A 16,668-nucleotide genomic window follows, 5' to 3' on the forward strand; every position below is an offset into this window, starting at 1 on the left:
GAAGGAAGGAAGGAAGGAAGGAAGGAAGGAAGGAAGGAAGGAAGGAAAGGAGGGAGGGAGGGAGGGAAGAATTCTTTGACTGGGGAAATCCAATCCATGAAATCATGGCCAAATCAAGTTCTTGGCTGATGGGCACTTTCTGCCTAATATCAATTAAGAGAAGAGCAAAAAGAAGCCTTCAGGGGCAACTGCTACCTTTGATAACAGCTGCTGCTGTTGGCCATGCTTCTGTCTCAGGCTGCCCACTTTCTTCCAGAGAGATTTATTATTCCTGTAACATACAATAGACCCCCAAAGTGAAAAGGGGCAGGAGGAAGCTGGGCCTCTGGATGAGAAGCTGGCTGGCACCCCAGGCACCAACAGATGGGGACCATGTACAAGAGCAGCCCAGCACATCATCAATGCCTGGTGCCCAGGACATTGTACCTGGGCACTCCAAAAGCTGTGGCCTGCCTTCACATGGAGTCCTGTCTGTTCTCTCGGACTGCTCCCTTCTCCCCTCTCCTGCCCCCTCCATCATAAATGCCCTATCTTGGGGGATTGGCATGGGCCACTTCAGATGCAAAACCTTCAACCAGATGTTCATGTTTAGCTCCCTTTGGCCTCCCAGGTAGTTGACTAGTCTGGGGAATTCATGATAATTTTCACTCCTTAAGAGTGGAGGTTTCTAAGAGGTTGTTTTCTAAGACCAAGAGGACCAGGATTATCTCCCCAGTCTGAGGAATGGAAAGAATGATGGAGTCAGAAAGTTTGGATTCAAATCCTGTCTCTGACACTCACTGAGTGTGTGACCTTGGACAAGTCTCTTCCCCCTTTCTGGGGTGGGTCTTCCTCTCCTCTCAGGGGTTGGACTAGATTCTACCCAAGGTCTCTTTCAAGTCTCAAATCCCAAGTTTTTGATCTTGTCACATTTGGTGGCAATCCACAGAAGGCCAAGGGCACAGTGGAGAGAGAAGCCTTTCTCACTAGCCTTGCGAGCACACAATCACAGACACCCACTGCTCTTCTGCCCTTAATCATGGGTCCAATCAGCAGGGAGGCAGACAAGCAGAGGGGCAGGAAAGTCCCCTCTAGAAGGTGAGGGGACAAAGCCAAGGTGGACAGCAGGATTATCTGTGAGCTACAGAACAGCCCATAAAGCTTTTATCTGGGGTGGGCAAAGAGTCTCTCAGTCAAAATAAAATGAATACCTATATATTGCCCTGCAAACACTCTTCAGTCTTACAAATGATGGGAGCATAGGCCTAGAGAGCGCATGTTTCCCTCCAACTCCCCAAAGTACAGAGCGTCCCACTAATGCCACATTCTCATGGGGGGAGAGGAGAGCGGCTGCCTCCCTCTCTCAGGTGGGCCTTTAAAAATCGAAGAATGTTGCTGAGCATCATTTCTATTCTGTGTCAAGGGTCAGCTGTACCTGGGAGGGGGAGAGGGGAAGATCCATAAACACCTAGGATAATGTTGAGAACCCAAGCAAAGCTCTCAAGGCCTGACACCAGCCTCTCCCTTGGAGACTGGGCACTCTCAGGGGTAGAAGGAACTTCTAACAGTTGAAGTCTTGATGGCTTCCACAACAAGCCTATGAGCTTGGGACAGCACACAGCTGCTTTTCAATTCAGTGCCTCTCATGTGCTGAGCGCTATGCCAGGTGCAGGGGCCCCAGCAACAAAACAAGCAGGCCCTGCCTTCAAGGAGCTTACAATCTATGGGGAAAATAACTCGAAAACACGGGAGTAAATACAAAATATCAAGTTGACACGGAGGAACTTCGGCGGGGCAGCTGGAAGGGCCTAGGAAAGGTGGCTTCTAGGAAGGCAGCATCCAAGCTGAGGCCTGAAGGTAGCCAAAGGCTCCAAGAGTTGGAGAGAAGGGATCAGGAGAGAGATGGGAACATTGTATCCAGGGTAGAGCAAACAGGTCAGTTTGGCTGGAATGGAGACTGCCTGGAAAGGGAATGATGGGAAATCAGGCTGGTAACTGAGCCTGGGGCTATCATGAAAGCAATATGATGGGCCATATTACTCAAGCAAACGAGTCCATTTGCACGGAAACACTGGGTGCAAAGAGTATACAGATTCGAGAAGAATAATCCAATCAGATTTGTAAATGGGATTTTGGAGGTGGCAATTGTATTGTTTTCTAGCTTGCTCTATGAAGCTGACACTCTTTAAGAGAAGAAAACAAAAGAAAAACAGGCTTGTGACAGACTGTGAAAGGTATGTGCCAAAGAGAGGAATCTGAATTTCATCCTAGGGGCTGTGGGGAATTATTGGAGCTCATAGAGCTAGAGAGTGACACAGACAGACCCAGGCAGATTGACAGTTTAGGAATATCAATTTGGCTGTCAAGGGGACAATGGATGGGGAAGAGAAGAGCCTAGAGTCAGGGAAAACAATTAAAAGGCTATTGTGGGGGAAAAAATCTTTGTGGCAAGTTTCTCTGATAAAGATCCAATTTCTAAAGGAAGTGATTTAAATTTATAAGAATAAAAGCTGTTCCTCAATTGATAAATGGTCAAAGAATATGAAGAGACTGTTCTCAAGGGAAGCAACCCAAGCTATCTATACAAATTAAATTGCAAATTAAAACAACTCTGAGGTACCATCTCACACCCAGCAAATCAGCAAGGAAAAGGCCAAACACTGGAGGGGCAGTGAAAAACAGATCTATTAAGGGCCTCTGGGTGGAATGTGAATTGATCCAGTCATTCAGAAAAGTAATTTGGACCTAGGCCCAAAGAGTAACTAACTGTGCACGGTCTTGGACCCAGTGATACCAACATGAGGTCTGAATCTCAAAGAGCTCAAAGGAAGAAGAAAAGGAGCCAGATGTACACCAATATTCCCAGCAGCCCTTCTAATGTTGGGAAAGAATTGGAAACTGGAAAGGGGTGGGCAGGGAGGGGAGTGTCCATCCCTTGGGGAATGGTTGAACAAGTTGTGGAATATGAATATGATGGAATACTAGGGCACTCTATGAAAGATGATATGATGAAGGAGAGGGTTTCATAAAAGCCTGGGAAGACTTAGATAAACTGAGGCAGAGGGAAGTAGGCAGAACCTGGACAATAATCTATACAATGGCATCACTACTGGAAAGACAAGCAACTTTAGAAGATTTAGGAACTCTGATCTATGTAACAATCAACCACAATTCCAAGGGGTTCATGAAAAAACACATTAGTCCCCTGCTGACAGAGACGTGACAGATTAACTCAGGGTGAGGACCAAGGGAGATGAGTGGATTTCTGTTGATTAAAAAAAATATAATTAAAAAAGGTTACTTCAATAATTCAAGTGAGAGGTGATATGAGTGTTGGCTAAGATGCTGGCCACACAAGAGAGGATACAAGAGATGCTGTCAAGAAAGAAGTTATGAGATTTGCAGGTGTGGAAGCCAATCAGGAAACTACTGTGATAATCTGGCTGAGAGGTGCTGAGCACCTGAACCAGCACATAAAGGGAAGGAGCCGAGACTTGGTGACCGAGTGGATGGATCTAGAAGGGTGAAAGGGCTGGAGGAGCAAGAGCCAAAAGCTGAGAATGCCTTTGGGGCTGTGAGCCTGGGCACCTAGGAGGATGGTAGCACTTTTGCCAGAAAAAGGCAAGGTAAGAAGAACAGTAAGTTTCCAAGGAACCATGGTGAAGTTTGGGGACACCCCACATATATCTAGGGATGATAATTAAGGCTATGGGAGCTGAAGAGATCACCAAGAGCATGTGGAGAGAGATACAATGAGGATCCAGAAAGAGCCCAAGAAAGCAGAACCAGACAGTAAAAAGAAACAGAGGGGGCGGCTAGGTGGTGCAGAGCACCAGCTATGGAGTCAGGAGGACCTGAGTTCAAATCTGGCCTTAACACAAAAACATACTAGCCGTGTGACCTTGGGCAAGTCACTTAACCCCAACTGCCCTACCTTCCCCCCTCCAAAAAGCAAAAAAAAACCAAACCAAACACAGAGAACAAGGGATCCACAGAGGAGAGAATACCCAGAAGGAGAGGAGGGTAGTGAACACAGAGGCTGAGAAGGCTAAAGATGTCACTGGTGACTTGGGGGAATCATCTTCAGCTGAGTGGTACTGTCTGAAGCCAGTATGTAAGGGCCTGAGAAGTGAGTTTTTTTTAATAGATATGGAAACTGAGGTTCAGAGAGATGCTAAGATTTCCTACAGTCAGTCAAACAGGCATTAAGTATTAGACATGAAGATTTGAATCCAAGTATTTCCTGACTCCGAGACCAGCACTCTTTCCAACATGCAAATGGCAAATGGTAGATGATCCCTTGTAGTTCCAATGGTCAGCTCAGATACCAGTCACCTGGTCGGCTTGGCACAGAATCTGGGACGGACTTCAGAGACCAGCTACTCTGACTTCCTCACTTTACTGAACAAAAATCCACCATGCAGGGAAGTCACTTGCCCAACCTGGCCCAGTGACTCCATAGCAAAGCCAGAAATGAGAGCCTCTGTTTTCTGAATCCAACCAGACAGTGCTCCCTTTCTAATGGAGTGTTTCTACATGTCTCTTCATTTCTTCCTTCCTCTACGTCGTGGGAAATGAGGTGAGACAAGTAAAACGTCCCATCCCTAGAGTTTCCTCATGTTTCCCAGGAGTTTTGTTCTCAATAATTCTTAGTATTATTATGCCCATTTCACAGATGGAGAAGCTGAGGCTCAGAGAAGTAAGGTGACTCACCTGAGATCACAAAGCAATATATTCTGAGACAGGGCTGGGCCTGGAAGGCCAGACTCCTGATGCTACCAGATTCTGGCACATGATGTGAGATGGGAGAAAGGAAAGGGGGAAAGGAGGGAATGGAAGGGGCTGCCCACAAGCTCCAGCCTTGTACTTGGATGGGCAAGGAGCTTGAAGTTTCTGGCAGAAGGGTGGGGCCCGGCCCCAGCCACCTGCATCCACACCCACCTTTTCAGGCTCGTCAGCTTGCTGTCCATGCCAACCTGCTGCTCCTTGATCTCCTGCACCTCAGCCAGAGCCTTCTGCAAGTCATCAGAGCACCCTTTGGGATCCTCCATTCTCCCAGATGACACCTAAAACCAAAAGGGTTTGCACATGCAGCACTTGGGCTCTGCACACTACCCCCAAGAGAAGAGTCTTGTCCTCTCCTCCCGCCCAAATCCAAATCTGTAGCGGTGCCCAGGGTAACCGCTTCCATAATGCTGTTGGGTCCAATGTCACGTGGTGAGGAGACTAAGGATGCTAGCATGAGCACGCCCATAATCAGAAGAGAGCTGAGAGGTCAAGCAGCGGGACAGGGAGCAGGACACCCCGTAAGGTTCCAGTGCTGACTCGGCCACTCACACAAGAGGCCTCATCTCTCCAAGCTCCAGACTCCTCATCTCAAAACTCCTGGCTCTCTAATCTTCACAGGCCTCTTGGGTCCTGGAAGCCAAAAGCGATTGAAACAGGACTTACTACTATTTTTTGTTGTTGTTGTTGTCACATGACATTTCTTTCTTTATTTCTTTTTTTTGTAATATTTTTTTATTCTTTAATTTATTAATTTGTTTGTTTCCTTTTAGTTTACAAGATTCAATTCCACAATTCCTTGAATTTCACATTTTGTCCCCCTCCCTCCCCCACCCCCCATGGCGGCTTATAATCAAGTATAGGATCTGTAAATACTTTCACATTATACATTGGTCAGGTTATAAGGATGGATTGTACTGGCTGGAATGAAAAATGGTAAAGAGGACATAAAATCAAATAAGAGAATGAAAAAGATCAGGTATTTTGCTTCCACCTGGATATAAACTTAGTTCTTTCTAGTTCTTTCTCTGGATGCATGATTTTCTCTCCATCATGCGTCTTTTGGGATTGACTTATATCCCTGCATTGTTGAGAAGAGTCCAGTCTATCAAAGTTGGTCATCACACATACATTGTGTCTGTAATTGTGTACAAATTCCTCCTGGTTCTACTCTTCTCACTCAGCATCAGTTCTTTTAAGCCTCTCCAGGTAAATATGAAGACTGCCTGCTCCCTGTTTCTTATAGTGCAATAATATTCCATAACATGCATATACCACAACTTGTTCAGCCATTCCCCAATTGATGGACACCCCCTTAATTTCCAATTCTTTGCCACCACAAAAAGAGCTGCTATAAACATTTTTGTACATATGGGTCTTTCTCCCATTTCTATGATCTCTTTGGGATATAACCCTAGGAGTGGTATTGCTGGATCAAAGGGTATGAAAGTATTTATAGCCCTTTGGGCATAGTTCCAGATTGCTCTCCAGAAAGGCTGGATCAGTTCACAACTCCACCAACAATGCATTAGTATTCCAACTTGCCCACATCCTCTCCAGCATTTGTCATTTTCCTGTTTTGTCATCTTAGCCAATCTGACTGGTGAGATGTGGTACCTCAGAGTTGTTTTGATTTGCATTTCTCTAATCAATAGTGAATTAGAGCATTTCTTCATGTGCTTATAGATAGCTTTAATTTCTTTCTCTGAAAACTGCCTGTTCATATCCTTTGACCATTTATCAATTGGGGAATGACTTGTATTCATATAAATTTGACTCAGTTCTCTGTATATTTTAGAGATGAGTCCTTTGTCAGAGACATAGGTTGTAAAGATTCTTTCCCAATTTCCCACCTCCCTCTTAATCTTGGTTACATTGGCTTTATTTGTACAGAAACTTTTCAATTTCATGTAGTCAAAATTATTCATTTTACATTTTATAATGTTCTCTAATTCCTGTTTCGTCATAAAGTCATTCCCTCTCTACAAGTCTGATAGGTAAACTATTCCTTGTTTTATCAGACTGCTTACAGTATCAACCTTTATACCTAGATCATGAACCCATTTAGACTTGATGTTGGCATATGGTGTTAGATAATGGTCTATGTCCAGTTTCTGCCATACTATATTCCAGTTTTCCCAGCAGTTTTTGTCAAATAGTGAGTTCTTATGCCCAAAACCAGGGTCTGGGGGTTTATCAAACAATACATTACTGTAGTCGTTGACTTCTGAATCTCGTGTGCCTAATCTATTCCATTGATCCTCTCCTCTATTCCTCAGCCAGTACCAAGTAGTTTTGATGACTGCTGCTTTATAGTACAGATTGAAATCTGGTAAAGCTAGTCCACCTTCCCTAGCATTTCTTTTCATTAATTCCCTTGATATTTTGGACCATTTATTCTTACAGATGAATTTTGTTACTATTTTTTCTCACTCTATAAAGTAGTTTTTTGGTAAATTAATTGGTATGGCACTAAATATATAATTTAATTTAGGTAAAATTGTCATTTTTATTATATTAGCTCGACCCAGCCATGAGCAATTGATATTTTTCCAATTAGTTAGATCTGACTTTATTTGTGTGAAAAGTGTTTTGTAGTTATGATCATACAGGTCCTGGGTTTGTTTTGGCAGGTAGATTCCCAAATATTTTAAAATGTCTACAGTGACTTTAAATGGGATTTCTCTTTCTACTTCTTGCTGTTGAGTTTCATTGGAAATATATAGGAATGCTGAGGATTTATGTGGGTTTATTTTATATCCTGCAACTTTGCCAAATTTATTTATTGTCTCAAGCAGTTTTTTACTTGATTCTCTAGGATTCTCTACGTATATCATCATATCATCTGCGAAGAGTGATAGCTTGGTCTCTTCTTTGCCTAACTTGATTCCTTTGATTTCTTTTTCTTCTCTAATTGCTACTGCTAACATTTCTAGTACCAGATTGAATAAGAGGGGTGATAGTGGACACCCTTGTTTCACCCCTGATCTTATGGGAAATGCTTCCAGCTTCTCCCCATTGCATATAATACTTGCGGATGGCTTTAAATAGATGCTACCTATTATTTTAAGGAAGGCTCCATTTATTCCTATACTTTCTAATGTTTTTAATAGGAATGGATGTTGTATTTTGTCAAAAGCCTTTTCTGCATCTATTGAGATGATCATGTGATTTCTTATACTGATGGTTTTCCTAATATTAAACCATCCTTGCATTCCTGGAATAAATCCTACCTGATCAAAGTGTATTATTCTTGAGATAAGTTGCTGTAATCTTTTGGCTAGTATTTTATTTAGAATTTTTGCATCTATATTCATGAGGGAGATTGGTCTATAATTTTCTATCTCTGTTTTATCTCTTCCTGATTTAGGTATCAGTACCATATTTGTGTCATAAAAAGAATTTGGTAAGACTTCTTCTTCACTGATTTTCCCAAATAATTTGTAGAGTATTGGAATCAATTGTTCTTTAAATGTTTGATAGAATTCACTAGTGAATCCATCTGACCCTGGAGTTTTTTTCCTAGGGAGGTGCCTGATGGCTTGTTCAATTTCTTTTTCTGAGATGGGATTATTTAAGTAATTTACTTCCTCTTCAGTTAATCTGGGCAACTTGTATGTTTCTAAATATTCATCCATTTCCCTACGATTGTCAACTTTATGTGCATACAACTGGGAAAAATAATTCCTAATTATTGTTTTGATTTCCTCTTCATTGGAGGTAGATTCACCCTTTTCATTTTTGATACTCATAATTTGGTTTTCTTCTTTCTTTTTTTTATCATATTGACTAAGGGTCTATCAATTTTGTTGTTTTTTTTCATAAAACCAGCTCTTGGTTTTATTTATTAGTTCAATAGTTTTCTTAATTTCGATTTTATTAATCTCTCCTTTAGTCTTCAATATTTCTAGTTTAGTATTTAATTGGGGATTTTGAATTTGTTCTTTTTCTAGGTTTTTTAATTGCATGCCCAATTCGTTGAGCTCCCTTTTCTCTAATTTCATCACGTATGCACTCAGGGATATAAAACTTCCCCTAAGAACTGCCTTTAATGCATCCCACAGATTTTGGTATGTTGTCTCATTATTATCATTCTCTTGAATGAAATTACTGATTGTTTCTATAATTTCTTGTTTGACCCACTCATTCTTTAGGATCAAATTGTTTAATTTCCAGTTAGTTTTTAGTCTGTCTTTCCCTGGCCCTTTATTGCATATAATTTTTATTGCATCATGATCTGAGAACGATGCATTTAATATTTCTGCCTTACTGCATAGAATTGTGAGGATTTTATGCCCTAGAACATGGTCAATTTTTGAGTATGTGTCATGAACCGCTGAGAAGAAAGTATATTCCTTTTTATCCCCATTCAGTTTTCTCCAGAGATCTATCATACCTATCCTCTCTAAAATCCTGTTCACCTCCTTAACTTCTTTCATGTTTATTTTGAGGTTGGATTTATCAAGTTCAGATAGGAGGAGATTAAGGTCTCCCACTAGTATAGTTTTGCTATCTATTTCTTCCTCTAATTCCTTTACCTTCACCTCTAGGAATTTGGATGCTACACCACTTGGTGTATATATGTTAAGTAGTGATATTGCTTCATTCTCGATGGTGCCTTTTAACAGGATATAGTTTCCTTCCTTATCTCTTTTAATTAGGTCAATTTTTGCATTTGCTTTATCCAAGACAAAGATTGCTACCCCTGCTTTTTTTACTTTAGCTGAGGCATGATATATTTTACTCCAACCTTTTACCTTTACCTTGTGTGTATCCCTCTGTTTCAGATGTGTTTCTTGTAAACAGCATATTGTAGGATTATGATTTCTAATACATTCTGCTATCCGTCTCCGTTTTATAGGAGAGTTCATTCCATTCACATTTACAGTTATGATTGTTATCTGTTTCTTTCCCCTCATCCTATTCCTGCCCCTGTTAATGTTCGTATTTTCCCTCCCTTCTCCCTTCCCCCCCTTAATAGTTTTCCTTTTGACCACCGCCTCCCTCAGTGTTCCCTTTTCGGCCCCCTCCCTTTTCCTCCCCTTTTCCCCTTACTACTTCCCTCCCTACAAACCACTCCCACCCCCCTTTTGTAACCCTTTCCCCCTCCTACTACCTGTAGGATATTGTTATACTTAATGAGGTATGCTATTTTTTCTTCGCATCAAGAATGACAGGAACAGATCTCATGCGAAGCTCCTCTCCCTCCCCTCTTTCCCTCTAAAATGATGTGTGTTCTCCTTGTTTACCTTTCTAAGTCACTGTTGCTTCTCATAATTGGAGGTTGAATTTTCCATTGAGTTCTGGCTTTTTTATCAAGAAGGTCTAGAACTCTGTTATATCATTGAATGACCATCTCTTTGCCTGGAAGAATATGCTCAGTCTTGCTGGGTATGTGATCCTTGGTTGTAATCTGAGCTGTTTTGCCTTCCTGAAAATTGTATTCCACTGCCTCCGATCTTTCAGTGTAGAGGCTGCCAAATCCTGTGCAATCCTCACTGTGGACCCTCGATATTTGAATTGTTTCTTTCTGGCCGCTTGAAGTATTTTCTCTTTTATCTGGTAATTCTGGAGTTTGGCCACAACATTTCGAGGATTTTTCAGTTTGGGATCTCTTACAGCAGGTGTCCGGTGGATTCTGTCGATTTCTATTTTCCCCTCAGGTTCTAGTATCTCAGGGCAGTTTTCCTTAACGAGCTCTTGGAGAATGTTGTCCAGGCTCATTTTTTCATCATACTTTTCTGGTAGGCCTATGATTCTCAGATTATCTCTCCTGGATCTGTTTTCGAGGTCAGTTATTTTTTCTTTGAGGTATTTTACCTCTTTTTCTAATTTTTCATTTTTGTTGTTTTGCTTGGCTAATTCTTGGTTCCTCATAGAGTTATTTGTTTCCATTTGTTTAATTCTGGTTTTTAGCAAATCATTTTCCTTGGTTAATTTTTGAAGCTCCTTTTCCATATCATACACTTTTCTTTTTAGAGAGATGTTTTCCTCATTATAATGTTTTTCGAATTCTGGTATTTTCGTTTTGAGAGAATTATTCATTTTGTCTTCTATCTCTCTCATTTTGCTTTCAAAGTTCCTTTTGATCTCATCTAGAAGAGCCTTCTGTGCTTGGGATCCATTCCCTGTTGAAGTCTCAGCTGTGGGTGTGGAGTCCACATTGTCTCCCTCTGAGGTTGGTTCCTCCCTCTGAGGATAGTAGGACTCTAGAGTCTTTGTCTTTGTAGTCTGCTTTCTACCCATTTTGAGGCAGGGTCCTAACCACGCCCTTCCTCTAGGATCCCAAGCCTTTACTGTAGAGGGTTTTGCCCTGGACAATAGTTACTATATTTTCAGGGTCAGAGGGGGGGTTTGGAGCAAGTGGGGTTCACTCTGTCATCCTTGTCTTTGGAGGTCCTGAAAGGGGCTTTTTTTTAAAAAAAAAAAGATTTCTGGGCTATGAAGTGGTAGCCCCAGGAGTGTTTGCTGTCCAGTACAGGGGCCACTGTATTTGCTTCTTACCTTGCTCTTTCCAGTCCCAGCCCTTTGGTGATAGGCCTGGTAGTGGACCTTGTGGTTGGTGGGAAGACTTGCCCGCCTAGTTGATCAGGCCCCTTCCAGGCCTGCATCCGCCAGCTGCGCCACACCTTCCCGCGCAGGCCGCCGCGTTGCCGCCGCGCCTTCCCGGCCTGCGTCCGCCGCGCCGCCGCGCCTTCCCGGCCTGCGTCTGCCGTGCCGCCGCCACCGCCGCCGCCGCGCCTTCCCGGCCTGCGCCAGGACTTACTACTATTACAAGTGCAGAGAAGGACTGAGCCTCCACCAGCGTAGCCAGACGTGGAGCTCTTGGCTGACGTGGCTGACAGTCTTAGCGACGGTGTCCTGGGGTACTGAGAGTTTCCTGATTGGCCCAGGGTCACACAGCTGTTTTGTATCAGAAGTAAGCCTCCAATACAGGTCTTCCTGGCATGGGGAGAGAGGCTTCTTCTCACTATTAGTGTTGCTGCCCTTGTTGTTAGTTACATATAAAATTGAAAAGGAAGGAGAAAATGGATGATCTATATTTAGCAAGTTAAATATCCTAGAATGTAGCTACAACATAAGATGAATAACAGGGCAGCCACTCAAAAGTTCACAAGAGCTAATATATAAGTATGGAGCCAGTAATCAAGCCCACAGCCTAAGCCATACCTATCCACAAGGGCACAAAGTATGACTAACAACCAAGATAAACACGAGATTCTAAGAGTCAAGGAGGCAAATTTGAGCTCAGAGGTACCATCGAGACATGGTGTATGAGACTCACATGGCTGAAATGGGGCTCAGGATGGGTACCCCATTTTATTCAAAAGAAACTGGTTCAATAAAAGGGTAAAGATGCTTTAGTCACATGAGGAAGTCCAAGAACCAGGACAGGGAAAGCATGATGAAAAACCCAAGTGATGACCCATCAAGAGAGAAAGAAAGGTGATTTTTTCCTTTGGTTATTGACATACACTAGAGACCACTTGGACAGCAAGAGGACGTGGATGAGATATTTGGGAAATAGATTACAAGCCTGGCACAGAGTAGTGATGGGAGCAGTGCTGAGGAAGAGCGGTTACTTCAATTATATAGACAAGTGCTGGAGCTCTTTCTGCCAAAAGCAGAAAAGCTAATACTTCTTGCCTTGCCTTAACAACAATTTTGTCCTTCAAAAGGCTGAGGAAGAAGAAGAGGGAAATCCATTCTGGAGATAATTCTCAATAACGGGGAGAAACTGTTTGCCAAGGTAGAAATGAAGGGTACCTTGGGAAGACATGATGCCTATCTTTTAGAGTTTGTAATGTACGAAGGAAGAGCCCAAAACAGTCTGACATGTACCTACAATTTAGGTAGAAAGATTTCAAAGGCTTAGAGGAAGGGCAGGTAGGATCACACCTAGTAAAAGACTTCAAGAGAAGTCAGCCCAGGAAGGATGGGAGATGTTCAAGAATAAAATTCTGAAGACAAAGTGAAACTATTCCAATTAGAAAGGAAAAGGGGGATTGTCCAAAGAGACCAAGGTAGATTCATAGGAAACTCACTAAGCAACACAGAGAACTGGAAGCAAGAGTAAGTTAAGAGAGGGCCACAAAAGCACTGTATGGGCCTGTAATAGTGTTGGGAGTGCTAAAGCTCAGAATGAGTGCAAACAGGGAAAGTTAAGACAGAAAAAGGGGCTTGCTTTCTAACTCTACTGGGCAAAGGAGGAGGATTAAAGCCTGGAACCCTTCCTCTGGATTTATGTGGTACCAACTCATTAATTGGGAAAGACAGAGCTACAAAATTCTAATTTTGCTTACGTTTTCTCTGCCCAGGAGATTGAGCTGTGGATTGAAAAGGATAGAACAAAAGTGACTAATGGGGAGTTGATAGTGAAGATTAAGCATGGAGATAATGAGAGAGCACCTAGTTGCTCCCGATGACTCAAGTCACCTGACAAAGATGAACTACATTCTCAGAACCAGGAGAATTGGCAGGCATGATTGCTGAGCCCTGTCAGTGGCCTTGAACAGATTGTAGAGAAGAGGACCCAACTGCCACAAAATGGAAGAGAATGAAGACTAGAAAAGATGGGCCAGTGAGCTTAACATAGATTCCTGGCAAAATCCTGCCAGGTCTTATTAAAGGGATGGTTAGTAAACATCTGAGAAGGAGGTGATGATTGCCAAGAGTCAGCCTGACTTCATCCAGCCCCGGACCAATGCAGGGAGGGTCTGACTTTTCTTTTCTTTTGTTTTGCTTTTTGGAGGGCAATTGGGGTTATGTGACTTGCCTAAGGTCACAGGCTAGTTTTTGTGTTAAGCGTCTGAGGCCGGGATCTGACTTTTCTTTACAGCATCACTACTAAGCGGTGCAAGAGGGTGTCACAGTAGCTTCAGCACATTATTTGCTACAGTAGCGCAAACTCTTCTTGTGCAAAAGATGGAGTGATGTGTTGTAAGCCAGGTGAAAAGACAATTAGATGGCATCAGAACTGGCGGTGGGATCTGGGGAATGGCAAATCAAAAGAAGAGCCACAAAGGGGAATGGTATGATGCCCATTTGGAAGGAGGTCTCCAGTGGCAGGCCCCAGGGATCTTGGATCCCACCCTAGCTGTTTAACCTTTCATGAATGATTTTGATAAAAGCCTAGATGGCATGCGTGTCAAATGTGCTAGTGATACAGTTTGCTGGGAGAGAGAGCCAACATGCTGGATGATAACCCAAAAGAATTTGGCCAGCTGGCATACTGCAGTGAAGACACTAAGATAAATTCAACACAGCTAAGTGTAATTTGGGTTCCAAAAACATCCATCTCACAAATACAAGAAGGCGGGGGGAGGCCTGGTTGAATAGCCAGAAGATCAAGTGAAAAAGAGCTAGGGATTGTAGTGGACTGCAAAAGCTCCCAGTGGCAGCCTTCAGAAAGGCAAACCACAGGCCACTGTTTAGATGGAGAGCAGAAAGCAAGATGGTAAAGGTCCTTGTGCTCATGCCCTGAGAATTGAAAGACCTGAGGATGTCTGACCAAAACAATAGAAGACAGGGGGTGGGGGGAAGGAATTTTCGGTCTTCTGAAGGCTCTTCATATATATATATATGTGTGTGTGTGTGTGTATATATATATATATATATACATACATACACACACACAAACACACATAACATGTTTATATATGCATGTATGTATATATGTATCTATACATATACATATATACATACTCCTACGATAGTTGTCTTCAAAAATTTGAAAGGCTAACTGGAAAACAGATGAAACTTGTTTTGCTTGGCCCAAGAAGACAGAACTGGTAGCAATGGGTTCAAGGTCCAAAGGGGGAAACTGAGGCTTGTTGTAAGGGAAAACTTCTTACTAGAGCTGTCCAGAGTAGAATGGGCTGCCTCCAGCGATGGGGGGCTCCCTCTTTGGGGGACAAAGTTGGAAGAACACTCAGTTGGGCATGTTGTAAAGAGATGTCTTTTTTTGTGTATGGGCTGTACAAAGCAGCTTCCAACTGTAAAATTCAGAGATTCTGCCCCTCTAGCCTGTCATCAGAGGGACCAATTCAACATTCCTTAGGCTTCTATCCTCTTTCCTACCATCAGCAACCTGAGATTCAGCTGAGCAATGGGGGCACAATACATTGTATGTTGATGATGGTTCCATTGTAAGGCTAGACCCTCTTGTACAAAAAGCTAGTGCCCCCCTCCCACCCTCCTGGCCTGTACTTACTGTGTATATCTCCTCTTTCATTTTATTCCATGTAGACTCAGAGATGTACATGCTGTCTCCCATGAAGAATGTCACCTCCTTAGGAAATGTTTCTCTAATATTCAGCACATGGCTGCTTAGCAGATCTAGTCCTGCCCTCTCATTTTGCAGACAAGGAAACTGAGACCCCAACAGACAAAGTGACTTCCCCAACTTCAAGCAGTAAGTAACCAACACATGTGGACCCAGAGCCAAGCCCTCTGACTTCAGGCAGCCCACGCCATAAGGCTCCCCCCAAGATGTCTCTGTTTTCCCTGTGCCTTGTGAGTTTCTAAGGACATTTCCCGAAGGCTGAATACAAATTCCAACTGCAGTTCCTGTTTACTAAGCACTTCAGTGTTTACAAAGCAGGTACTGAGGGGGCAGTGCCCTGGCACAGTGGCATTAGTTAGGTCACAGCCCCTTTGCCTTTATGAGAACAACACGGCTGATGGCGGGAGGTGGCCTGCATGGCGGGCAGAGCCTCCAGTTGCATTAGCCCCGCCGATTTCCAAGTGCCTTAATGTGGATTCCTTCCCTTGGACCCCCACGGCACTATTTCATACCAACAGCAGTAATGATGCCAGTAAAAAGTGAACTGTGAAAAACAACATGGTGCACTTACCGCCTCTTCACGTACCCTCATTCATGCACTACACTGAGTCATTAAGAGAAACAAGCGTGGGCGAGAAGCCAGGCAACTGTAACCACAGCAAAAAGTTGGGGCTCCCTGCCTCAAGCCCTGAGACACTGTGTGTGTGCCCAGTACCACGTTCCAGTTTGGAGGGGCCCCATATTTGCAGATTGCAACTTGGTGAGGGAATAAGAGGGCTGTGCCGCCAAGCTGAGGGCAACAGAAGGCTGGGGCACATACACAATGCGTAGACATAGAATACTAGACTATGGACTATATAGCACCAGCCTTGGGGCCAATGTGGCCATGTCAGCAGGACCAGGCCCAGACCAGCAAGGCCCGGGTGGAGGGCACTTCTCTAGGACACAGAGGGATCCTGCGAAGTCAACACCCTCTCTGCAAGATGCACCTAAGATTGCTGCCTGAGGGCAAGAAGTGAAAGGTCAGAGGCAGGCCTGAACCTAGGAGGGAAACAGAAGCCCTGGCTGGGCTTCTGGGGGTGGAGACTTGGCCACTAACTAGCTTACTGAGCAAGTGGCTTCATCTGTGTGAGCCTGCCTCCTCATGGGTTGAATAGGGATAAGAACACACCTTTAGACTATTTCCTGTTCACAGAGAATTGTGAGAATCAGGCAAGATCAGAAGGTCCTTCCAGAGCTGGAAGGAACCCTGGAGACGACACAATCCAATGCCCTCATTTCAGATAGGAGTTAGAAAGGAACAATCACAGGATTTGAACCCAGAGCCTTGAATGCCAAAGCCAGTGCTCTCTACTATATCATACTGTGCTGTTGGGATTAAAACATGCTACAGAAGGGTCAACTGGCATCATCTGAGTTGTGGAAAATATATTCATGCCTACTATGTATCTTAGGTAATCTGCTGCCCTCAGGCAAAGGAAGGGTGCCTTATTCAGACTCTGTCTCTCTGTCTCTCTCTGTTTCTCTGTCTCTCTGTCTCTCTCTCTGTCTCTCTGTCTCTCTCTCTCTCTGTCTCTCTCTCTCTCTCTCTGTCTCTCTCTCTCTTTCTCTCTCTCTCT

At 43.5% G+C, this 16,668-nt stretch overlaps 1 protein-coding gene across 2 annotated transcripts in view; it reads right to left on the minus strand.

Annotated features, from left to right (window-relative positions):
- LOC138170978 (heat shock factor protein 3-like) overlaps positions 1-16,668 on the minus strand; it is a 62,025-nt gene that overhangs the window by 18,977 nt on the left and 26,380 nt on the right. The window contains exons 4-5 of one of the 2 annotated variants that reach the window (XM_069100399.1): positions 4,921-5,045; positions 196-271 (exon numbers count right to left, since the gene is read on the minus strand). In XM_069100399.1, the coding sequence (XP_068956500.1) occupies positions 196-271; positions 4,921-5,045 (201 nt within the window). The remainder of the gene's footprint in view (positions 1-195; positions 272-4,920; positions 5,046-16,668) is intronic. The other variant, XM_069100400.1, reaches the window with a different exon arrangement.

The sequence above is a fragment of the Petaurus breviceps genome, unplaced genomic scaffold (assembly GCF_028583685.1).
Source record: "Petaurus breviceps papuanus isolate PSGF00001 unplaced genomic scaffold, PetGlider_PUasm1.0 400, whole genome shotgun sequence".
NCBI classification, from domain to species: Eukaryota; Metazoa; Chordata; class Mammalia; order Diprotodontia; family Petauridae; genus Petaurus; species Petaurus breviceps.